This window comes from Macaca thibetana, chromosome 17 (genome assembly GCF_024542745.1).
Source record: "Macaca thibetana thibetana isolate TM-01 chromosome 17, ASM2454274v1, whole genome shotgun sequence".
Taxonomy (NCBI): domain Eukaryota; kingdom Metazoa; phylum Chordata; class Mammalia; order Primates; family Cercopithecidae; genus Macaca; species Macaca thibetana.
In genome coordinates, this window is record NC_065594.1 from 11,552,277 (window position 1) to 11,579,205 (window position 26,929).

Sequence of the window (26,929 nt, forward strand, 5' to 3'; positions counted from 1 at the left end):
ACATCAGCACAGCCAAGTACAGCATGTGGTCATTTCTCCCTGAGTTTCTGTATCTGCAATTTACCAAAGCTGCCAATGCTTTCTTGTTCATTAATGTATTGCAGCAAATTCCAGATGTGTCTCCAACAGGAAAATATACAACTCTCTTGCCTCTGATTTCAGGGATCAAAGAGGTTACAGAAGACTGTAAATGACATACGGCACACAAAACAGTTATTACAAAGAACTGGGAGTTCCTTCCTACGGACATACTGCTGATGTCTTCCAGTGAACCTCAGCCGACTGTTATATAGCAACACCTAATCTGGATGGAGAGACAGATCTCAAGCTAGAGCAGGCTTTGCCAGAAACAGGCTGAATGCAATCGGAAAACCGATTGTTCAGCCTATCTGGAAAAATAGACCTAATCGTCATTTCAATAGCTTTGCTGGAACCTTGAGCCTAAGTGATAAAAGCTCTGTTCCAATTGGGCCTGACCAGGTCTTGTTAAGAGGTACACAGCTGAGAAATACTCAGTGGATTATTGGCATAGTTGTTTATGCTGGATTTGAGACAAAATTCATGCAGAATTCTGTCAAATCACCTCTTAAGAGATCAAAGGTTGAGAAAGTGACCAATGTGCCAGTCTCCCTTTTGCCCTGCTGCTCTTGGTCATGTCCTTGATTCCAGCTCCCAAGTCATTGTTTGACATACTGGTGTTCATCATCTTGTACCAGAACCTCATCCCCATTAGTCTGCTGGTCGCTGTGGGAAAATTGTGAAATATATTCAGGCCCAGTTTATACACTGGGATGAAGATATGCATTATAAAGTAAATAATGTCTACACCATGGCCAGAACATTCAATCTCAATGAAGAACTTGGGCAGGTAAAACATCCATTTCCTAATAAAACAGGAATATTAGGACATTTAAGAAGTGTACCATTGCAGGTGCAATTTATGGTCAGACATCTTCCATCCCAGAGTCCTGTGAATTTTATGACTCCAAATTATTGGAGAACTTTGAGAATGGTCATCCCACAAAAGACTGTATCTGTGTACCACACTGTTATTCCAAAGACAGATGGAAATAATATAATCTACCAGGCTTCCTCCCCAGCCAAAGCAGCTTTAGTGAAAGGAGCAAAAGAACATGGCTTGTTCTTTGTATAAGAACACCATACTGTCACCATAGAAGCTACGGGAGAAAAATACTTTTGAAATTCTTAATGTCCTGGAGTTTTCTAGTAATAGAAAAAGGATGTCTATAATTGTCTGGACCCCTATGGGATGGCTCTGGTCTGGCTCTACTGCAAAGGGGCTGATACAGTGATTTATGAGAGACTTTCAGAAGATTCTCTATTTGTTCAGGAGACATTAACCCATCTGGAATATTTTGCCATAGAAGGTCTGAGAATTCTGTCTGTTGTGTATAGAGATTTAACTGAGAAAGAATATAATTGGTGATTTCGGAAGTACAAAAAAGCAAGTACAACTGTACAAGACAGAATTCAAAGAGTAGGAAAAGTGTTACGATATTATTGGCCAGGCACGGTGGTTCATACCTGTAATCTCAGCACTTTGGGAGGCTGAGGTGGGTGGATCACCTGAGGTCAGGAGTTTGAGACCAGCCTGGCCAACATGGTGAAACCCACCTCTACTAAAATACAAAAGAGAAATTAGTTGGGTGTGGTGGCGGGCGCCTATAATCTCAGCTACTCGGGAGGCTGAGGCAGCAGAATCACTTACACTCAGGAGGCAGAGGTTTCAGTGAGCCAAGATCATGCCACTGCACTTCAGCCTGGGCAACAAGAGCAAAACTTTATCTCAAAAAACAAAAAACATTGTATTATTGAAAACGTAACACAGGCCATATTTACTCTACATGCCAAGATAAATATGTAAAGGAAATCTAGTTATCAGTGTTTTCATATCTTGAAGTAATTTTTATTTTTTATTTTTTATTTATTTTTTGAGACGGAATCTGACTCTGTTGCCCAGGCTGGAGTGCAGTGGCATGATCTGGGCTCACTGCAAGCTCCACCTCCCAGGTCCATGCCATTTTCCCACCTCAGCCTCCCAAGTAGCTGGGACTACAGGCACCTGCCACCACACCTGGCTAATTTTGTTTTTTGGGTTTTTTTTGTATTTTTAGTAGAGATGGGGTTTCATTGTGTTAGCCAGGATGGTCTCGATCTCCTGACCTCATGATCCGCCCACCTTGACCTCCCAAAGTGCTAAGGATTATAGGCGTGAGCCACCACGCCCCGCCAGTAATTATTAAAACAATGAAATTTTGTTTTTTCTTCAGAAGTAAAAAAAAAAAAAAAGAAAAAGTAAAAGTATCCCCAAAATGTATAAATATGAAAAAATATTAATTACTGAAAAAAACCTTGTCAACAAACAAGGTCATGAGTTAAGGACAGCTAATGGAAGAATTAGTAAATGGAAAAAGACATCTGCAGAAAATATCCAGAAAGCAGCAATAAGAAATAAAATGATAAAAAATATGAAGATTAAGAGACAGAAGGGAGAATGAGAAGATCAACATACAACTGGAGTCTCAGGAAAAGGGGAGTGCAGGGAGACACGGAGAGAGACAGAGACTCAGACTGAGACAGAGAGAGAGAAGAAAATAAGACAGAGTGAATGTTTCAAGAGATTTATCACTGGTAAGTTTCCAAAACTGATGAAATACACCATCCCAGATTAAAAAAAAAAAAGTAGCAAATCCGAAATAAGATAAAGACACAAAAAATCCTCACTTAAACACATTATAATGAAGCTTCAAAACATTTAAAGTCAAAGGGAAGGCCTTAAAATCAGCCCGAAAATGACAGGCTATCTTCACAGGAACAACGATTAGACTTCTAGCTGACTTCTTATCAGTAACAACTGAGGAAGAAGACAGTGAAATGATAATTTCAGTGTCATGAGAGAAAAGAACTGTCAACCTACTATTCTATATCTATTGACAATATTGTTCATGGAGGGGAGCAAAATAAATATATTTTCAAAGAAACAAAAACAGAGATTTGACCTGGAGAACCTTATTTAAAGCAATTGTAAAGAGTGAAATTCAGGCAGAAGGAAAGTAGTATCAGATAGAGTCCAGATTAAAAGTCCACTTGACAGGGAATTTTAGTGAGAATTCAATCACTTACTAGTTAGTTGGATGGCATCATATTTAACGTCTCTTCAACAATAAAGAGACTTTTTTAGACAAAGTTTTAATCTTTGAAAGTCAGACGCTAGATCCATTATATCATTACTTAGAGTTTCCATCTCACCTGAGTTGCTGTCTTACTAGGAAACATTTGATATTTCTTCAGTCACACCTGAAAATGGAAATAACATTTAGATGGTGCTTCACAACTTTTAAGGTGCTTTCATAAACATCATCTTGTTCAAATTCACAACTGTGGTACTATTATTTTCATTTTATAGACTGAAGAACTCATAGAGTATGATTTCTCCGAGATTGTATAGTTAATATAACTCAAAAAGGTTTTTTGTACCTAAAGATTGGACTTTTTAGGTCGGGCACAGTGACTCACGCCTGTAATCCCAGCACTTTGGGAGGCCGAGGAGGGCAGATCACTTGAGGTCAGGAGTTCAAGACCAGCCTGGCCAATATGGTGAAACTCCTTCTCTACTAAAAATACAAACATTAGCCAGGAATGGTGGTGCACACCTTTAACCCCAGCTACTCGGGAGGCTAAGGCAGGAGAATCGCTTGAACCCAGGAGGCAAAGGTTGCAGTGAGCTGAGATCACTGCACTCCAGCCTCAGCAACAGAGTAAGACTCTATCTCAAAAAAAAAAAAAAAAAAAAAAGATTGCACTTTTTAGATTGTGTTCTGCCTTTAAAAGTCCCCTAAATATCTTTAGGATTAAAATACATCTATTAATCAAAATTTTAAATGAAAGCCACACATACAAACAAGTGAAAGTGAAGGGAAGTGTTCTGGTTGAAGACACAGCATGCTCAAAGCTCCACTTATACAGCCTCCCACTATCTGCCTGAACTCTTCTGTGGACTAGTTTGAAGTCCACTGATTGACACTATCATCCTACTTTCACCTTATAGTCTCAGACTCATTCACATTACTTAGTCTCCTAACTCAAATCACTTTCTCTCCACCCCAAGCTGACTACCAGTATTCACTTACAGATATTCAAGACTTCAGAGGATCTTTGAACTCCCCCAAATTGAATAGTATATGTACGTACATGTATGTAATTTTAATGGAAGAGGGACTATTACAAGGACTGTTTATAGGCAGAGGAACTGTTTCACTGGGTTCTGAAAGTAGTCCATGATCCAAAAAAGGGGTAAGCCTCTGGTTGTGGCTTATAAGATCATGGCTTTAATTCACACCTCAAATTTTACATTCAGGGCCAGTTTTCCTGGTTTTTGTTTAGCTTTGCTTCTTGACTGTTATTCAAACTCTTATTCTGTAAATACTTGACTCAGTCTAGTCCAGTTTCTGGAACTTTATATCTGAGTGCAGATGGCGACCCTGTCATATTCTAGCCTTGGGAACTAGACGCAAATATTGCCTATACTGTCTTTGTTTTGTGTAATGAATTTTACAGTATTCTACAGTTCAAAATTTAAGTATATACTCTTGTAAATAATTTCAACCTTTAATTTAAACCTATACTTTAAACCTTCAGAGCTCTGTTGCCTGTATCTTCCAGGGTATATGGTACATGGGGGCTTTCAACTATATTTGTAGCTGGCCTACGAATAAATGAACACCATTGGCTTATGCTTATCTTTTTTGTATGTCTTAAATGTTGCATGTAAAATGTCAATAAAAGACATACAAAACTTAAGCAATACCCTTCAGGATCCTAGCCAATGCCTGATTCATAATGGGTGATCAATAGTTATCTGTTAAATAAATTTTTATTCATACTAGGTTTAGTTGTTTTATCAGGTTATCATTATACTTAAGATGACACAATATATTTATTTTAGCTGACTATATACAATGAGTTGTTATAGTGGGGTTTACATACCTAGTGTGATTATAATTAAATTGATTACTTGTAATTAGACTTGTTTGTTTAAGACAGAGTCTCACTTTGTCACCCAGGCTGGAGTGCAGTAGTGCCATATTGGCTCACTGCAATCTTTGCCTCCTGGGTTCTAGTCAGTGATCCTCCTACTTCAGCCTCCTAAGGAGCTGGGACTACACGCCCAGCTAATTTTGTGTGTGTGTGTGTGTGTGTGTGTGTATTTTTGGTACAGATAGAGTTTCACCATGTTGGCCAGGCTGGTTTCAAACTCCTAACCTCAAGTGATCCTCCTACCTCAGCCTCCCAAGTGCTGGGATTACAGGCGTGAGTCACTGTGCCTGGCCTTAGACTCTTTACAGTCATATTTCATACGGTTTTCCCATCAGTAGGTGAAAGAGAAAAAGACTGCTTCTACTCTGAATCCCAGAGAATAAAAGGAAAGATTATAAAACTAAGACATCATTTTGTAAAGGTTTTCATGTTATTTCATCTGTTAAGAACGTTTAGATATTTTATTTTGGCTACAAAATTTAAATTTCTCTTACGCTAATTTCATATGACAATATTACCTTTTGGGTTGGTATTTGGTTCCATCTACTACTAGTTTGTTTGTATTTCAAACTAAGACATACTTATTCAGACTTTTTAAACTCTAGTGTGCTCTAAATTCAATTACTTTTCAATGTCTATGAATTTTCATCCAATTATTTCACTATGTGGTAAACTTAAACATTGATATCTGAAGCAGTAGCCATTATATTTGGTCCATTAGTTTACTTACAGCCCAGCACTAATGTTTATTAGTCAAATGAAATCTTAACTTGGGAAACCCTATTCTCACACTTAGCCAGAGGCTATAATTCACCACTAGTATTTTCACAAATGGGTTCAACTGAAGACAAGTACTGTGGGAAAATGTAGATGGGCAAAGCAAATCTATCAGGGCAACTGGAAAACTAAGTCAAGTTCATATGCTACAGATAAGGGCAGAGAAGTGTCATCTCATTTTCAAAAAAGAAATAAAAAATGCAGGTGGCCTTTGATGAACAAAATATTTTTCTTCAACCTATTTTAACCTCTATATTCTTATTTAAAATTTCCTCATTAAAGCTATTAAGGTAAGCTTCAGAGTATTTCCTGCTATAACTACTTAGTAAGACTAAGTTAGTATATAAAAATACAATTAATTTTTGTAGGTTGTACATCACTAAATTTCAGTACATCTTGGCCTCCAGACTAGCACACAGTGAAAGATAGGAACATGGCAGATGATCTTTATTTATACTTACTGTATGCGGGTAGAGCAGGAATGGATAACAGCACTGCATGATTACTTTTAAAAAATTAATTTCTAAAATAATAACCATTTAGTAATTTTATGCTACAGTTTTTTGTTTTGTTTTGTTTTGTTTGCTAACACCCCTCACCATTACGGAATACATTTACAAGCTGGGAATGATACTACCAGGCTCTTTCAGGAGTTGTGTATGTCTTAGTCTAAGAAAACCAATACAAAATTAGCCAGGTGTGGTGGGGCGCACCTGTAATTCCAGCTACTGGGGAGGCTAAGGCAGGAGAATCGCTTGAATCTGGGAGGCGGAGGTTGCAGTGAGCCGAGATCACGCCATTGCACTCCAGCCTGGGCAACAAGAGTTTCATGAAACTCTGTCTCAAAAAGAAAAAAAAAGAAAAGAAAAGAAAAGAAAAGAAAAACCAGTCGGGGCCAGGCCCAGTGGTTCACAACTTACGTAATTCCAGCACTTTGGGAGGCCAAGGCAGAAGGAGCACTTGAGTCCAAGAGTTTGAGACCAGACTGGGCATTATGGCAAAACCCCAGCTCTCCAAAAAATACAAGTATTAGCTAGGTGTGGTGGCACACGTCTGTAGTCCTAGTTCCTGAGGGGTGAACTGAGATGGGAGGATTGCTTGAGCCTAGGAGGTCAAGGCTGCAGTGAGCTGAGATCGTGCCACTGCACTGCAGGCTGGGCCACAGAGCAAGACTCTGTCTCAAAAAATAAATACATAAAAAATAAATTAAAAAGAATAAGAAAAAACAGTCTGACGTGCTATAAGTTGCATTTAACTGCAAACATATAACTTGAAAAAACATAGCTAAAGGTTTTTCATCTTTAATAAAGTCATTTTCTTCTTAAAAATGGATCTAGGGTAGGTTTTTGTTGTTGTTGTTGTTTTTGTTTTTGTTTTTTTTGAGGCAGAGTTCCACTCTTGTTGCCCAGACCGGAGTGCAATGATGCGATCTCGGCCCACTGCAACCTCCACCTCCGGGGTTCAAAGGATCCTCCTGCCTCAGCTTCCTGAGTAGCTGGGGTTACTGGAACAGCGCCACCATGCTCAGCTAATTTTTGTATTTTTGGTAGAGATGGGGTTTCACCATGTTGGCCAGGCTGGTCTCAAACTCCTGACCTCAAGTGATCCACCAGCCTCAGCCTCCCAAAGTGCTGGGAAAACAGGCGTGAGCCACCATGCCCGGCTGTAATTCTTTTTAAAAAACAGCTAGAAGATACAATTTTGCCTTCATCTTAAGTATATGAAATACTGTTAGAATATGTTGAATTATTTCTACTTAGATAACCTCATAACTAAATTATTGCCACAATATGAATAGCCTTTAGCCATAAAATTAAAAGCATAAGAACACGACATTTATAAAGAATACTTAGAAAGCAGAAAATTTTCAGCTTACAAAATAGTTGTTTTCTACAGAGTTGTGCAAACTGACATATTGGTATGCTGCTACAAAAAAATTTTATTATAGTCACAGGCTAACCTCAAAAAATTTCACTAGAAATATGTTGTTTTCTTTCCTTCCTTTATTCTCACCTTCCTTGTTACTTTGTTATTGAAAATGGTATAACATGATTATTATTCTTGTCAAATAAGATTAAAGTCATTTATTTTTACCCACACAAAATCAGAAGAGTTCCTGAAGTAAATGAAGAACAGCTGGAAAAGAAGGTAAACTATATTTTAAAAGATGTTCAGAACTTCACACACACAAAAAAGCCCAGGCCCAGATGGCTTCGTTGGTGAATGCTATCAAACATTTAAAGAAGAATATGAATTCTTAAGAAACTCTTCTAAAAATAGAAGAGGAAGGATTACTTCCCAATTTAGCCTGAGGCCAGTATCACTTTGATATCAAAACCAAAAACATCACACAAAAACAGAAAAATACAAACCAATATTTCCTATGAATATGAATGCAAAAACCTCAAAAAATAGCAGACTAAATCTAGCTACATAAAAAAATGATTACACTCCATGACCAAATGTTATGTTATCTCGGGAAAGCAAGGTTAGTTTAACATCCAAAATTCAATTAATGTAATAAACCATATCTGTAGAACAAAGGATAAAAACCACATCATCAATCATCATCTCAAAAGATGCAGGAAAAAACATGGGCAAAATCTAACATTCTGTCATGACAGAAACCCTTAGCAAACTAGAAACAGGAAGAAAACTAAGAGCTGGGCGTGGTGGCTCACACCTGTAATCCCAGCACTTTGGGAGGCCAAGGTAGGAGGATCCATTGAGCCTAAGAGTTCAAGACCAGTCTGGGCAATATAGTGAGACCTTGCCTCTACAAAAATATTAAAAAGTTAGCTGAGTATGGTGGTGTGGGCCTGTACTCCGAGCCACTCAGGAGGCTAAAGTGGAAGTGTTGCTTGAGCCTGGGAGGCAGAGGTTGCGGTAAACCGAGATTATGCCACTGCACTCCAGCCTGGGTAACAGAGATGTCATCTCAAAAAAAAAAAAAACCAAAACTAAAATAAACTAGGAACAGAAACAAACCTCCTCAATCTGATATAAAACATGTACAGAAACCCCACATTCATCATACTTAACAGTGAAAGGCTAAATATTTCACCCTGAAGATCAGAAAAAAGACAAGAATATACACTCTCACCATTTCTATTCAACATTACACCAGGGGCGATTAGGCAAGAAAAAAAATTCTAAAATACAAATTGGAAAGAAAGAAGTAAAACATGCCTATTTGCAGATAACAGGATCTTAATACATAGAAAATTCATAGGAATGTAATTAAAAACTATTAAAAATAATAAACTGGGCCAGGTGTGGTGGCTCACGCCTGTAATCCCAGCACTTTGGGAGGCCGAGGCAGGTGGGTCACCTGAGGTCAGGAGTTTGAGACCAGCCTGGCCAATATGGTGAAATCCCATCTCTACTAAAAATACAAAAATTAGCTGGGCGTGGTAGCTTGCACCTGTAATTCCAGATGCTTAGGAGGCTGAGGCAGGAGAATTGTTTGAACTCGGAAGACAGAGGTTGCAGTGAGCTGAGATTGTGCCACTGCACTCCAGCCTGGGCGACAAAGCAAGATTCCATCTCAAAAAAATACATAAATAAAATAAGTAAATAAATAAAAAAATCTAGTAAATCTCAAGATATGAGATCAACATATAAAAATCAATTGTATTGCTATACATTAGCAATTAACAGTCTAAAAATTAAGAACATTCTACTTACAATATCATCAAAAAGAATAAAATTCTTAGGAACAAATTTAATAAAAGAAGTACAAGACTTGGCCAGGCATGGTGGCTCACGCCTGTAATCCCAGCACTGTGGGAGGCCGAGGTGGGCGGATCACCTGAGGTCAAGAGATCCAGACCATCCTGGCCAACATGGTGAAACCCCATCTCTACTAAAAATACAAAAATGTAGCTGGGTGTGGTGGCACGTGCCTGTAGTCCTAGCTACTTGGGAGGCTGAGGCAAGACAATCTCTCAAACCTGGCAGGCGGAGGTTGCAGTGAGCCAAGATCACTCCAGCCTGGTGACAGACTGACACTCCATCTCAAAAAAAAAAAAAAAAAGTAGTACAAGAATTAAAGTCTGGGCTGGGCACAGTGGCTCACGCCTATAATGCTGACATTTTGGGAGGCCGGGGTGGGTGGATCGATTTGAGTACAGGAGTTGGAGACCAGCCTGGGCAACATGGCAAAACCCTGTCTCTACAAAAAACCACCCAGGCATCATGATGCACACCTATAGTCCCAGCTACTCAGGAGGCTGAAGTGGGAGGATCACTTGAGCCTGGAAGGCAGTGGTTGCAGTGAACCAAGATTGCACCACTGCACTCCAGCCTGGATGACAGAGCAAGACCATCTCAAAAAAAAGACTACTCTAAAGACTACAAACTATGTTGAAAAGGCCATGTGTGGTGGCTCACACCTGTTATCCCCACACTCTGGGAGGCCAAGGTGGACAGATTATTTGAGGTCAGGAGTTTGAGACCAGCGTGGCCAAAATGGTGAAACCCCGTCTCTACTAAATATTAGCCAGGCATGGTGGCACACCCCTGTACTCCCAGCTACTCAAGAAGCTGAGGCGGGAGAATCACTTGAACCCAGGAGGTGGAGGTTGCAGTGAGCCTAGATTGCACCACTACACTCCAGCCTGGGCGACATAGTGATACTCTGTCTAAAAAAATAAATAAATAAATAAAGCAAGAAATTAAAGAAGCCAGGCACCTCCAGAGGCCCACACTCATAATCCCAGCTACTCAGTAGGCTGAGGAAGAAGGATCACACGAGGCCAGGATTTCTAGACCAGCCTAGGTAACATGGTGGGATCCCATCACTAAAACAATTTTAAAAATCAGCCAGAGACTACAGCCAGTGTGGTGATACATGCCTGTTGTCCCAGTTACTCAGGATGCTGAGGCAAGAGGATTGCTTGAGCCCAGAAGTTTGAAACCAGCCTGGGCAACATAGTGAAATCCCATCTCTACCAAAAAAATATAAAAATTATCTGGGCACGGTGGCATGTGCCTGTGGTCTCAGCTATTCGGGAGGCAGAGGTAGAAGGATCACCTGAGCCCGGGGAGGTTGAGGCTGCAATGAGCCGTGATCACACCACTGCACTCCAGCCAGAGTGAGACCCTGTCTTTTTTTTTTTTTTTTTTTTTTTAAAGGAAAAATAAAATTAAAAAAAAGTAAAAGAGAAAATATTCAGGCCAGGTGTGGTGGCATGCGCCTGTAATCCCAGCTACTTGGGAGGCTGAGACAGGAGAATCACCTGAACCCGGGAGGCAAAGGTTGCAGTGAGCCAAGATCGCGCCACTGCACTCCAGCCTGGGCAACAGAGTGAGACTCTGTCTCAAAAATAAAAAAAAAAGAAAAAGAAAGAAAAAAAGAAAGAGGTTATCATAGGATTAGGTGAGATTTTATATATAACAAATATCTTTCCCATCACAGGCATACAGGAAATATGAATCATTTGTTATTTTTATTTCACTATGTTGTGAACATTTTTACAAGCTCTTTATTTTTCTGAATAATTATGTTTACTATATTAACTAAATTTTTTTTTTTTTGACAGAGTTTCGCTCCTGTTGCCCAGGCTAGAGTACAATAGTGCAATCTTGGCTCATTGAAACCTCCACCTTCCAGGTTCAAGTGGTTCTCCTGCCTCAGCCTCCCAAGTAGCTAGGATTACAGGTGTGTGCCACCACGCCCGACTAATAAGAGGTGTACTATCATCATCCCCATTTAATAAAGAAATAAAGGCTGACAAACTTGCCTAGCTTGCATAATTAATAAATATATTGAACCAAAGGCTTAAACCCAAATTTCTCTGATTGCAAATGTTATGTTCTGTACCATTATACTATACAGCTACGTTAGGTTGGATTCAGAAAATGTGGTATATATACAACATGGAATACTAGGCAGCCATAAAAAGAATGAGATTATGTCCTTTGCAGCAACATGGATGGAGCTGGAGGCCATAATCCTAAACAAATTAGTGCAGGAAGAGAAAACCAAATACTGCATGTTCTCACTTACAAATGGGAGCTAAACATTGGGCACACATAGATATAAATATGGAAACAAGAGATACTGCGGACTACTAGAGAGTGGAGGGATGAGGATGGGTAGTGAGTACAATGCTCACTACCTGGGTGATGGAATCCATACTCCTAACCTCAGCATCACACAATATTCCCATGTACTCTATCTGCACATGTACTCCCTGTAACTAAACTATAAGTTGAAATAAAAATAAAATTATATATTTAAATTGTAAATTATCATCCCACAATTTTAATAAAGGTGTGTATATGTGTTTGTTTATATATTTAAACATATATGCATATACATGTTTTAGAAAGACAGGAATATGCAAAATGTTAATAGTGGTAAATTTTAGGGGTTGGTTTCTTTGTGATTATGTGTGGTAAATAAGCTACTTTTGTAATAGAAAAAATAAATAAATGCACTCCAAATATTTTCTTCAATAAAGAAATTAGGCAAAAAAAGAAAATATACAAATCAATGTGTTTACAGTTTTCTCAATATTTAAGCTCCACTTTAGAATAATAAATCCACTTATATATTGAGTATAAACTTTGATTAACAAACATAAACTCGTGGTGGTGCACACCTACAATCTCAGCTACTCAGGAGGCTGAGGCAGGAGAATCTCTTGAACCTGGGAGGTTGCAGTGAGCTGAGATTGCGCCACTGCACTCCAGCCTGGGTGACAGAGCAAGACTCTGTCTCAAAACAAACAAACAAACAAACAAACAAAACTTACTCTGTAACAGAAACACCCTGTGTGCAAATTCAGTCTTAGCTAATAAGGCTTAACAGTAATTGTTAACTCTCAGATTCTAAAAAAGTTTATTTGGTGAGTTTTTTATTTGATGACTTCATTACATTCTCATCAGCTATGAATTGGAATAATTCCAATTTGAACTATAGTGTGATGTGTTGAATTTTTCTGTTTCTGTCATGTACGCTGTTTTTACTTTAAGATAATAGTGCTTTAAAGTTTATTATTGCCAGTAATAACAATAGCAACTGCTAAGTCCTCCAAGTTAACATCTACCTTAACCTTAAATAAACTGACCTCATTATATTTATTCTTAGCCAAATTAAAAAAAAAATGTATGGAGATCGAGCGGCATATATTTTAAGAATATAGATTATAAAAACATAATTTCCCTGAAAGTTAAATTCCTCAAAGGAACTAATTTCCAAATCTTCTAACACCTTCTCATTACTTCAATGTGAGTGCTTCAAATATAGAAAAAAACTTTTTATTTCCCCTTGACAAGATCACACTGCTGTGTGCAAATAAACTATGATTAACAAGGTAAATTGGTTCAATATTCTAACATTAACTCCAATTCTATCAAAATGTTCATCCTCTGATATTACAAATCTAGTTTAATCACCAAGATTTGGTCAATTCCCCTCCTGATTAAAAAAAAAAAAAAAACTTGCAGTTCATTTCCAATGCTAAGAAATAACACAATACATTGACAACATTGCTTCACAAATACCTACTGCTAAGAAAAATGTACAGCTAAATATAATTTTATGTTATCATATAATAAACACTAAAAAAATCAGGCTTACATTTTATGCTGTGCAATAATTCTCTTAATAATTGTTTAAACCAAAATTAGGACAACTAAGGTGCTCAAATGTCACCTTCCCAGGTAAAGCCCATATTGACCCCTACCTTGTTTAACACTGCAACCAGTTCCCCTCCATCCCCCTCCCCTACACACATAATCTTACCCTGGGCAAAACACTCTTTTCTCCTCCTTCTCCTGCTTTTTCTCCTTATCACCTTCTAACATCCATATGATTTACTTTTCTTCTTCCACTTGTGAAGTTGTCTGCCTACTAGTACATAGGACAGCGCCTGTGACATAGCAGGTGCTGTTGAATGAATAATTTTACCCACTAGGTGGGCAGGGGAAGCTATTGTTTTTTATGTATTTATTTACTTACTTTTTGAGATGGAGTTTCACTCTCATCACCTAGGCTGGAGTACAGTGGTGCAATCTTGGCTCACTGCAACCTCCATCTCCCGGGTTCAAGCGATTCTTCTGCCTCCGCCTCCCAAGTATCTGGGATTACAGGTACCCGTCACCATGCCCGGCTAATTTTTGTACGGTAAGTAGAGATGGGGTTTCACCATGTTGACCAGGCTCGTCTTGAACTCCTGACCTTAGGTGATCCACCCGCCCCAGCCTCCCAAAGCACTAGGATTACAGGCATGAGCCACTGCGCCTGGCCGAAGCTATTGTTTTTATCTGAGTATTTGATGACTTACACAAGCAGTCCCCAACATTTTTTGGGGTGGTTTCGGGGATGAAACTGTTCCACCTCAGATGATCAGGCATTAGTTAGATTCTCATAAGGAGTGCAGCAACCTAGATCCCTCACATCCACAGTTCACAATAGAGTTCGTGCTCCTATAAGAATCTAACGCCACTGCTGATCTGAGAGGAGGCTGAGCTCAGGCAGTAATGCTCACTTGCCCACCGCTCACCTCCTGCTGTGCAGCCCAGTTCCCAACAGGTCAGGTCGAAGTTCCAGGGGTTAGGGATCCCTGACTTATACAAATGGGTGGAAATGTAATGGTTAGTTTTGTAATTAGAGTAAATCCTCATTTTTCACCCAGATTAAAGCAAAAAAAACCTTTTTTCAGGAGCCTTGAGACCTACTAATGCCTCCAAGGTTTAAGACAGACTTATACAGTGGCTCTGAACCTGAAAAGAAAAAAACAAAACAGAACCCAAAGAAAATTCATAGTTCTGAGATTCTGAAGAGAAAAGGGGCAGGGTGGTAATTTTTTGCTATCTGGGAGGAGGTCTCAAAAGACTCTTCTTGCATGGTTATTGCAATGTTTTTCATCACACTTACCATACATATTTTATATACATTATAAAACTATATTACATGCTCATGATAAATTACAAAGGTTCACAGATTCCAGCATTACCATTATTACTTTGACTCATCATGCTCCTGTTATACTAAGTAAATGAAACACAAAAAGGGAAAATAATTTCTGTGGATGTAGAATAAATTCTAGTAATTTTAAATTACAAATAATGCCTTTTGATGGGCTGGCCACACCAAAAGAACTCTAGGCTACAAAATAGTTATGCCAATAATCAACAGTTTTTATAATAAGAAAAACTGAAAAACTATATATATATGTACGTTTTGTTTTGTTTTGTTTTGTTTTGAGACAGAGTCTTTCTCTGTCACCAAGCTGGAGTGCAGTGGGGCGATCTCAGCTCACTGCAACCTCCGCCTCCCAGGTTCAAGCAATTCCCCTGCCTCAGCCTCCCAAGTAGCTGGGACTACAGGCACATGCCACCACGCCTGGGTAATTTTTTGTATTTTAGTAGGGACAGGATTTCACCATGTTGGCCAGGATGGTCTCAATCTCCTAACTTCGTGGTCCACCCGCCTCGGTGTCCCAAAGTGCTGGGATTACAGGCGTGAGCCACCGCACCTGGCCGAAAAAAGTATATTTATTCACCAGAAGCTCTTCCTAATTGCACTGGCGAGTTCTTATGGAATCTGCATACATAGAAAAAAGATTTACTTTGTAAGAAAAGTCTTTTCATATACTCCCCACAAAGGTCTAACTCTGACAACTTGAAAAGCAACAAATGACTTTCTGAAAACTATCGGAAAAGAAAAATGTTTTATTACGTTAACTTGTTTAATTTTGCTTCTTGTCCTAAGCCTGAAATGAGATAGATGACATCTGTGCATAATTTCACATGTGCATCACTCTTACAAACTTAGGATTTAGGACTTTTAAAATACATTATTTTTTACACATCTCAAAACACCAAGTTTTTTTTTTTTTTTTTTTTTTTTTTTTTTGAGACAGAGTCTCGCTTTGTCGCCCAGGCTGGAGTGCAGTGGTGCAATCTCGGTTCACTGCAAGCTCTGCCTCCCGAGTTCACGCCATTCCACTGCCTCAGCCTCCCGAGCAGCTGGGACTACAGGCGCCCAAGACAAGTTTTTAAAAAATCATTTTTCCTATGTAGCAAATATCTTTAGGCCTAGCATCTGTTTTATCAGAAGTTAATATATTTAAGATGAAAATTCATTTGTATGTTATGCTTGAAAAGGATATTAATACCCTTTCATATGGCAAACTTACTTTTTAGTAAATTCCATTAGTAACAGGCGCACTATTAAGATAGCCCGATTTACTACTTTTTGAGTTCTCAACATGCTGGACACATGTAAAACAGTCACAGTTGTTTTAAAACAAATTTTGCAACCACATTTCTAAACCTTTTCAAACATGAGAGTAAGAAATAAGTATCATGCTCTCAAAAAGTTTCCAAAACTACATGGTCTCAAAAGTACACATTTAAAATTTTGTATATTTAAAATGGCAGATTAACTTTTGAGCTAATCATTTATACAGGGACATAGAAAACAACAAAATGTGTGAACGTTTTGTAGCTTTTTTTTTTTTTTTTAAATTTTAGACAGAGTCTCACTCACTCTGTCGCCCAGGCTGGAGTGCTGTGGTATGAACTCAGCTCACCGTAGCCTCCGCCTCCCAGGTTCAAGCAATTATCCTCCTCACCCACCTGAGTAGCTGGGATTACAGGTGACCGCCACCACGCCCGGCTAATTTTTTGTATTTTTAGTAGAGATGGGGTTTCACCATGTTGGCCAGGCTGCTCTCGAACTCCTGACCTCAGGTGATCCACCCGCCTCAGCCTCCCAAAGTGCTGGGATTACAGGTTTAAGCCACCGCACCTGGCCTGTTTCTTTTTTCTTTCTTTCTTTTTTTTTTTAAGAGATAGCTCACACCCATTTTCTGGCTGTCCTTCAGGCTTGAGTTCTTTGATTCAGTTCTCATGCCTTTATCTATTTGTGCATCATTATGTTGCACATGTCCAAGAATTAAGTGTTGACTTTCAGTGGTGTAAAAGCAAAAAAAAAAAACAAACAACAAAAATTCCTATTTACAGTACATTCATGGTTTAAATTGGTACACAGTTTTTCTTAGGCTTTTATCATTAGCCAACATCACCATACTCATTCAACAAAAATTATATAACTTCTTATTTCTTTATGCCTATCTGAAGAACTCAGACTGCTGGGTACTGTGAGTTGGATAAGTCCCCCTGCCTCTCAAGACCAAAATTACAGCAAAGTCTCTGTCAAGGTTTCATATTAAAATGTTGAAAGTGGATACAAAATCAAGAGACTAAAACAGTGTATTTTCAATCATGTTTCACACTATTTTTAGTGTATAAGAAGGAAATCAACCTTCATGTAACTGCCTTAGGCATATAACTGCCTGAAATTTTCTGGGTAGCCAGAGTGGCAACTGACAAGGATTCAGACTTATTGATGAACTATTAAATACCGCAAGCGAATGTTACTCACTATACTACTTAGATTTCTGGTAGAGCAAAGAAATGACTAAAAGGCAGGTGTCCTGGATGCTAGTCCTTCTACTGACTGTAAGTGGTAAGTTATTTTCTCTCTTTGGATTTTGCTTTCCTCATCTATAAAATACGAGATTTGGCCAGGAGTGGTGGCTCACACCTTTAATCCCAGCACTTTGGGAGGCTGAGGTTGGCGGATCACTTGAGGCCAGGAGTTTTGAGAACAGCCTGCTAACATGGTGAAACACCTTGTCTACTAAAAATACCAAAAAAAAATTATCTGGGTGGTGTATGCCTGTAATCCCAGCTACTCAGGTAGATGAGGCATGAGAATCTCTTGAACTTGGGAGGCGGAGGTTGCAGTGAGCCGAGATCGTGTTACTCCACTCCAACCTGGGCAACAGAGCGAGACTCAGTCTCGAAAAATAAAAAATAAAAAATAAAATGTGAGATTTGAAGGAGATATCTTGTAAATCCCTTTTAGCCCCAACACTCATTTTTTTTAGCATGTTAAATACCATCAAATAGAAACCAATCAGATGTTTACTATTTTTGACAGAATCTAGAATATCCATAAATAGCACCTCATTCACAGTATTCACAGGAGAAAGCAAAAAAAGTACTATCTTTGTATGCAGTATGAGTCATGGACTGGGACAGCAACTTGTAAAAGGTCACAAAACTGTAGCATCCCGAGAACAGTTACACTAATTTTTTACTTTTTTTTTCCTTTTTTAGAGGCAGGGTCTTGCTCTGTCGCCCAGGCATGATCACAGCTCAATGCAGCCTCGACCTACAAGGCTCAAGGGATCCTCCCTCCTCAGCCTCCCAAGTAGCTGGCACTAAAGGCATATGCTACCATGCCCAGCTAATTTTTTAGTAGAGATGAGGTCTCACTATGTTGCTCAGGCTGGTCTCAAACTCCTGGGCTCAAGTGATCTTTATGCCTCAGCCTCCCAAAGTACTGGGATTGTAGGTGTGAGCCACGGCACCAGGCTGATCCTAGTATCTTGGTTGCGATTGCAGTTTTCTATTCACTATACTATCTTTGTTGCTGTTTGGCAATACTTAGCAATGTGTGTAACCTCTCCCACTCCCAATTAGCCGATTTGCTCTCTAATGGACTCAAACTTACCCTGCTCAATTTTTTACTGCTTGGTATCCAAAACATTCTCCTTCCCCTTCAGTTCTAGCATTAGAATAATTACCAATGATACCTTCTCGTTTCCTAAGGATACAAATTAGAGTTCCAGGTACAGTATTTGTCTCATTTTCTATATTATTAACTTTCTACATAAATTTTAACCACATAAAGACTCTGTCACTACTATCTCTATATTAATCAGTATCTGCTCGAGGCCGGTACCTTTAAACAGATCCAATACACCTAAGCATCAAGTGGCTGAAAAAGACACCAGAGGTTCTTTGTACTATTTGCTACAATGGTTTTGGACCTTCCTTCCTCTGTGATTGTTCTCTTATGCTCTTTCAGGACTCCCAGGCTCCTAGTCCTTGATATCAACGAATGAAATTGGTTTCCCAGGTTCTCTAAAGACATTGGCTTGAACATTTCTTCTGCATTTTTCCATAACTTTCCCAAGCAGAATATCCTGCCCTAGCTGTATTCTCCAAGACGTATGTTCTATCAATAATCTGGCTGGCCAAAACCTCAACAAAGTCCCTTTGCTCCCACCTCCCCCGCACAAGTTTGTAGACTTCTCCCTAAAACTGGCAGACATGTACAAGTGAGAGGTCACACTCTATTCCCTGTATCCAGGAAAGGTGGAGGGTGTAAATTCTAGCTTCCAACTAGTTCCAGCGAATTGCACCTCACATTAGGCATTCTTGTCTCATAGTCTCTCTGGGACTCTACCTATCCCAGAAAAAAACTGAATAAACTGCACAGCTTTCTTATGCACAAGCTGCCATGGATAGTCAAGAATCCATGAGTCTCAGACTTCAAAGGGCTAACATTCAGCCAGTATACTCTTACGGCCTCAAAGTTTGTTAAAATACTGAAATTCTTACCATTTGGCAAATAGTGTCCTGAGCCACTGCCTAATCCTGTAGCCCAGCATACTCTCTAGGATCCTTACTAACCCATCAACAGGCTAAGGACGGGAACCCTAAAGGGCCCATAGGTCCCTTCTCTAGCATAGTAACCAGCCTCTATTTTGACTGGTTAGTAGCCATGCAGTCAACCCCTACTCCCGGCCCCCAAAGTTGTACCTTCTGGACAATGCCTTTGGATTCTTCTAGATACTCCCAAGGACTAGGCTGTGCATTTCTTACTTTTGCCACCCAGATGCGGGGCAACTCAAATGGGTCTGCAAAGTAACAGATATAGCACTAGCCAGTCCAGATTACTGAATCCAGTTCTTTGATGTCTCCTCTGCCAGAGCTGGCCTGGTACCTGGCAGGAGATATGATACCAGTGGCAGTGGCACTGGCACCTCATCAGGCAAATGCCCGGTGCCTTGTTTTTTTTTTTAGATGGAGTCTCGCTCTGTTGCCCAGGCTGGAGTGCAGTGGCATGATCCCAGCTCATTGCAACCTCCACCTCCTGGGTTCAAGCGATTCTCCTGCCTCAGTCTCCTGAGTAGCTGGGATTACTGCTACTGGGTGTCTGCTACCATGCCCGGGTAATTTTTGTATTTTCAGTAGAGATGGGGTTTCTTCATGTTGGTCAGGCTGGTCTTAACTCCTGACTTCAAATGATCCGCCTGCCTCAGCCTCCCAAAATGCTGGGATTACAGGCATGAGCCACCCTGCCCTGCCGGTGCCTTTTGATTCCGAGGCTGTGACTACTCACCACTGATTCCCCACAGTTGCCTTCATGTGGCTGGTTACCTGTGGGAACTGCAGCCTGCCCAAAATTTTGAATGAGGCAGCCAGGAAGGGCAATGTGCTAGCTGGCGGACTGGGCCACCACACCAACTATTACATAATTTAAATATTACTTCTGAAAAAAAGGCATATGCAACCAAGCTACCTATGTTTTTTTACCCCTTCTGACATATCTGATGACTTAGCTCTGGTGAAAAAACAATCAAAGACACTTGTTGATTGCCAAGAATTGGGTCAGCTAGCTGATAGGCCATCAAATTTTAACTGCATTTTTTTCCCCTATTTTTGCTTAATGTATTTAAGACCACCTCCTTACAATTTCCAGAGAGAAAATACGAAACAAGAAACAGACTTGGTTTCAAATACATAGAGTGTGCTGGAGTTTAAAGCATTACTAATAACATTGTTACAGAAGAATGACAGCTTACTCCAGGGTACTTCAGTATTCCTGAGGAATAAACATGATTTCTCTTTTCCTCCCACTGGGATGTTGTCAGGTGGTCACTGCTCCTGTCCTTTGACATGTTTTCCATGCAGAATATATGGAACCTGGAAATCACGCTGACAGTTGGAATAAACCATTCCTAATCCCATGCCAGAACCAAAGGCCACATTCTTCTTTTAAAGAAGGTGAGAAAACAATCCCTAATCCAAAACCAGTACCTATCTACCACATCCAGCAGGCACTGGTCCCACTTCCTGCTCAGCTCCACCTCTGACATGTTCCCCACCCACAGCTCCAGCTTTCCTCTCACTCTAGACATCTTGTAATGATTCTACACGCAAAAGTTCAAAGTAAGAACTCCTGAATCTTTCAGCTACTCTAATATGGGTTCTGACCTGATAGCACCTTGTCACCATTCTTGCCCAAGACTTGACAGTCCAGCTCATATTAGGGTAGGTAGGCTTATATGGGAGTGATGTGAGGTGTTCATACAAATTAAAGTGAACTCCTGCTTCTCAAAGAAAACAAGTCTCTTTTGGTCAAGAAAAAGAGGGGTTTCACTAAATGACACTCTTGGTAACCTGCCATCCCTCTCAAATGGATGTATTCACTTTCAGAGTGAGATTCAGTTTCCACAATAGAGAGAGGGAAAACACGAGTTGAGGAGAACCCCATCTTTCCCTAATAAATGCTAGTGCTTTTTAATGGGGGAAAACAAACAAAAACCCCAAAGAACTCTGGCTCTAAAAGGACCAGGGTAGTCTCATGTACTAACTGTACAGACGGGATAAACCAGTCTACTCGTCTTTCTTTACATCAGAGAGGTCTCCTTGCTCCCAAGTTTTCAGTTTCTTCTAACCGATAACCTGGACAGCTGAAATGATCCAGCTGATTCTCTGTCACATGATCTGGAAATCCAGGCAACAACAGAGGTCACATCACCCTGAGAGATGCTCCACTCCAAACCCTCTGGCCATCACTGAAACTAAGACAAATAAACTGGATCAACCAAGAGATGGCCAAACATAAGCTACACCTGACCAAAGTCATGGCCACCCTGCAGTGCCTTCCAAAGAGCAGAGTGCTGGAGGAGAAATGGAGGAGACTACACTATCAGATGGGCAGATGTGCCTCAGTAGAATGAGCCCCACACAAATATTATGGCTTTGCCACACCACTGCCCTGACAGGCTGCCTCAGGCTGCACAAGTTATTCAACAAACATGACAAAATGTTCCATGGCCTCCCAACTGATACAATGTTCACAGATGTTTCCTCTCACTACTGTAGTATGCTCCACACCAAACAGTGCTATTCAAGTGTCATCTATACTGATGCCAGTCCATGAAGTTTGCTACTGATCCACAAGTACAGAAATTGAGAATAACCAAAAAAAAAAAAAAAAAAAAAAAAAAAGGGTATAGAAATTTGACACAGTAATTTTTTTTTTCTTTGAGAGAGTCTCTCTCTGTCACCCAGGCTGCAGAGCAGTGGCGTGATCTCAGCTCATTTTAACCTCCACCTCCTGGGTTTAAGTGACTCTCCCATCTCAGCCTCCTGAGTAGCTAGGATATAGGCATGAGCCACCATACTTAGCTAATTTTTATATTTTTTGGTAGAGATGGGGTTTCATTATGTTGGCCAAGCTGGTCTCAAACTCCCAGTCCCTGTAATTCCTACCAAAGTGTTGGGATTACAGGCGTGAGCGACTGTATGTAGCTGACACAGTAATTATGGTCTGTTGAATTTAACAAAATATTTGGTTTGTATTTTAAAATTTTTTGTAATTCACTTCATTCATTCATTCATTCAAGACAGAATCTCATTCTATTGCCTAGGCTGGAGTGCAGTGGTGTGATCTTGGCTCACTGCAATCTCCGCCTCCTGGGTTCAAGCGATTCTCATGCCTCAGCTGAGTAGGGGGGATTACAGGTGTGAACCACCATGCCTAGCTAATTTTTGCATTTTTAGTAGAGATGGCATTTTGCCATGTTGGCCAGACTGGTCTTAAACTCCTAACCTCAAGTGATCCACCCACCTCGGCCTCCCAAAGTGCTGGGGTTACAGGTGTGAGCCACCACACCCGGACCTAGTAATCATTTCTTTATTACACATTACCAAAGTATCAGACTGTGATGGACTGGAATTTTAAAAAAATTTATCTTTTGGCTGGGCATGGTGGCTCACCCCTGTAATCTCAGCACTTTTGGAGGCTGAGGCAGGTGGATCGCTTGAGCCCAGGAGTTCGAGGCAGCCTGGGCAACATGGTGAAACCCCAATTCTACAAAAAATTTAGCTGAGCGGGGGGGCGCACACCTATAGTCCCAGCTACTCAGGAGGCTGAGGCACAAGAATTGTTTGAACCCAGGAGGTGGAGGTTGCACTGAGCAGAGATTGTGCCATTGCACTCCAGACTGGGTGACAGAGAGAGACTCTGCCTCAAAAAAAAAAAAAAAAAAAAAAATTAAAATTAAAATTAAAAAGGAAATATTGTTGTATGAATAAATACATTACTGTTTCTTGCTTCTAAACCTTTGATTATTCAGCTGCCACTGACTACAGGCCCTTTTCTCATATTCTCTCCTTCTTGCTAAGTCTGATTTAAACTAGGCTTAGGCACCAACTCCTATAGGAAGCCTTCCTTGAACCTGGCCCTCTACTTTTCACTCACTGACTACCAATCCATAAACTGAACAGTGAAAAGTAACTACACAGCTACACATTCACGCAGACAACAGAATTTTACTTCTTCTTCTCCTCACTACTGGTTCATATTTCTGAAACCAGAAAACACCATTCCATCCCTGGTAACTACGGATTCCACTTGTTACTTCCCTACTACACTAAGTACTTCTTTACATTAACTGCGTACGTTGTCCCAAGGCTCAAGATACACCTTAAAAACTTAAGGGAAAAAAAATAAAGCATTCCTATATACACCAGGAAAGTCAGTGCAACGAGGAAGCCTCATTTTTTTTCTATACAATGTTCTCATGACTGCCAAATGCTGGAAGTCATCTTCTGGGTCTATTCAAAGTCAATCTCATGAACTCTCATTTCCAACTTACATCTATCATGTTCTTCACACTGTTCTTGACCTGCACGGACTCCAATCTCTGCTCTGTACCTTGGCTAAGCACAGACAACCTGGGCATAAAGAGTCAGAGTAAACTATAGAAATTTACCCAAGCTTACTTCTTCCTGTCCCACTCCCTATCATGACCAAGGACAATCCAGATAAAGCCCTTGTTCAGGGCTGGGAAGGCAGGCAGGAAGCTTATAGTCCAATTCTGTACCTTTAAATCAGTCCATCTCTCACCAAGAAACCATACAGCAAACAGCCACTAAACAAGCCTCAAACATCCCAACACCATTCATGGCAATGCTCTAGAATCATTCTTCTACACTTAACCTTACTCAGTTCCATTTTAGTTCTTGGCTCCTGACTCTGTCTACCAGTTTACCATGCCCTTGTCTAGTATTTGCTGACTGAACTTTTTTCCCAAGCATAACCTTTGGTGTTTTCTGAGACTTTTAGTCGGGTTCTACTGTGGCTCTTTTCACTGCTTGCTGCCTTGGGTATGATGCCCACCTGAGCTTCAGCCCTGGAGATCTACTATGCGCTCTGTGCCTTTAGCAGGTCTACCTAGGTCCCAAAACAATTCACGTGACCAAACACATTTCTTAGAAATTCCACATCAATGTCATACCATAGCAATTTATCCACGTCTTGCTTGAACAATTATTTAACTACTGACGGGCTGCTTCTCATTTCCTTTCTCTACTGAATGCTATCTATCCTGTCTACAAATAAAATTCTTTCTCTATAAGTAAATTGTTTCTAAATAACTTCTACTTCAGTTTAAAAGTAGAAAATAAAAAGTCAGAAAGAACAATACAATTAAACATTCAGAATACGTCACCAGGTGCAGTGGCTCACACCCATAATCCCAGCACTTAGGGAGGATCACTTGAGGGCAGGAGTTCAAGACTAGCCTGTAGAGATCCTGTCTCCACAAAAAATTAAAAAACAAACAAAAAAAAACCAGGCAGGGTGGCACGTGCCTGTAGTCCTAGCCACTCAAAATAGGAGGACTGCTTGAACCCAGGAGTTCAAGGCTGCAGTGAGCTGTGATCACACCACTGAACTCTAGCCTGGGTGACAGAGACTGTGTATCACAACAACAACAACAAAAAAGGCCGGGCGCAGTGGCTCACGCCTGTAATCCCAGCACTTTGGGAGGCCGAGGCGGGTGGATCATCTGAGGTCAGAAGTTCGAGACCAGCCTGACCAACATGGTGAAACCCTGTCTCTACTAAAAATACACAAAATTAGCTGGGTGTGGTCGTAGGCACCTGTAATCCCAGCTACTTGGGAGGCTGAGGCAGGATAATTGCTTGGACCTGGGAGGTGGAGGTTGCCGTGAGCCAAGATCACGCCACTGCACTCCAGCCTGGGTGACAGAGCGAGACTCCATCTCAAAAAAAAAAAAAAAAAAAACTATTATTCTTAAAAATAAAAAATGTGGTAACAGTATCTTAAAATATTATAAACTGCCTCTTGTGCCTTCCAAACTGTGCCCTCTTCCTCTCTGTCTACTGAGTCTTAGGAAAACTCTATCACTTTTTTTTTTCTATTTTTTTTGAGATGGAGTCTCACTCTGTTGCCCAGGCTAGAGTTAAGCAGCATGATCTCGGCTCACTGCAACCTCCAACTCCTGGGTTCTAGCAGTTCTTCTGCCTCAGCCTCCCAGTAGCTGGGATTACAGGCATGCATCACCACACCCAGCTAATTTTCTATTTTTAATAGAGATGAGGTTTCAGCATTTTGCCCAGGCTGGTCTTGAACTCCTGACCTCAAGTGATCTGCTGACCTCGGTCTCCTAAAGTGCTGGGCTTACAGGTGTGAGCCACTGCACCTGGCCCACTTTTCTAACTATTGTAAAAATAGAAAACTGATATCCTCTCAAAATGATGCTCCCATTCTGAATGAGTCATTTCACAGGAGCCCAGGATGCAATCAAGTAACGGTTTCACGTAACTACAGGTAGGCTGATATCACACCGTCACATGAACATTACACATAATGTTACTTATGAGAAACAAGGGGGAAAATGTCTCCACGAAAACGAAGAGATAGGAGAAAAAGACTTGCCACATTAACTTGACATTAAAACAAAATGAAAACCTTTTTTTTTCTTTTAAAGAAATGGGTTTGTGTGGGCTGCCCAATACACTGCTGTGTGAAATTAATCATACCAAATTTGCCAGTAAAAAAATGAAAATATCGGCTGGGCGTGGTGGCTCATGCCTCTAATCCCAGTACTTTGGAAGGCCAAGGCAGGTGGATCACAAGGTCAGGAGCTCGAGACCATCCGGGTTAACACAGTGAAACCCCGTCTCTACTAAAAATGCAAAAAATTAGCCGGACTACTCGGGAGGCTGAGGCAGGAGAATGGCATGAACCCGGGAGGCGGAGCTTGCAGTGAGTCAAGATCGCTCTACTGCACTCCAGCCTGGGTGACAGAGCGAGACTCCATCTCAAAAACAAAAGGAAATATCAATGTAATTAGATCATACCAACAGACTTTGCAATATAGGTGAGAAAACTTTGCCATTACTCACGATAAAAAGGCATTTGCATCATCATAAATTGTTTTGAGCAATTCCAGACTAATCCATCAATGCTAATAAGGAATATATCTTTGATAAATTAGATAATGAAAAAAATCAAACTCTATCCTTCTAGACCTACTACAGCATTTTTGTTTGTTTTTTGAAACAGAGTCTTGCCCTGTCTCCCAGGTTGGAGTACAGTGGCTCAATCTCAGCTCACTGCAACCTCTGCCCTCCTGGATCAAGGAATTCTCCTACCTCAGCCTTCCAAGTAGCTGGGATTACAGGCATGCACCACCACAGCAGGGTAACTTTTTATTTTTTATTTGCATTTTTGGTAGAGACGGGGTTTCATCATGTTGGCCAGGCTGGTCTCGAACACCCGGCCTCAAGTGATCCGCCCTCCTCAACTTCCCAAAGTGCTGGGATTACAGTCTGAGTCCAGCCTATTACAGCATTTCTAACTACTATAAAAATGGGTTGTTTCCTTCTCTGCTCATCTTCAGTGTATTATCAAAAGAGGTAAAATCATCAAAAGGCAAACAAAAATCACAGAATTCCAAGACTAAAATAAGAACTATTTCAGCAGAAACTCTAAAATATTCATGTTGCTTAATCCATCCAATAACCCTACACTGTAGATTAAAAAGACTTAATCATTTAATTATGAGGAAAAGTTTCAGAAAATTACATGAGTTGATCAAGCTGCAGTCAAAACTGCAACTTTGAATTCTGCAATTTCAAACTCTGTGTTGTACTAAATTAGTGGTTTCTGTCTCCCTCT

The 26,929-nt window shown here is 40.3% G+C and overlaps 1 protein-coding gene and 1 pseudogene across 5 annotated transcripts in view; both read right to left on the reverse strand.

Annotated features, from left to right (window-relative positions):
• Nucleotides 1–26,929, reverse strand: part of N4BP2L2 (NEDD4 binding protein 2 like 2) — a 95,967-nt gene that overhangs the window by 32,130 nt on the left and 36,908 nt on the right. Inside the window, exon 7 of one of the 4 annotated variants that reach the window (XM_050766827.1) lies at nucleotides 3,271–3,318. The exons of the other annotated variants lie outside the window; for them this stretch is intronic. Coding sequence (XP_050622784.1) covers nucleotides 3,309–3,318 — 10 coding nt within the window. The 3' untranslated portion in view covers nucleotides 3,271–3,308. Of the gene's footprint in view, nucleotides 1–3,270; nucleotides 3,319–26,929 lie in introns of those variants that run through there. 4 annotated transcript variants of the gene reach the window in all.
• LOC126940776 (MICOS complex subunit MIC10-like) lies at nucleotides 20,364–24,616 on the reverse strand (annotated as a pseudogene). Its single transcript, XR_007720902.1, has one exon. The product of XR_007720902.1 is annotated as an MICOS complex subunit MIC10-like (transcript).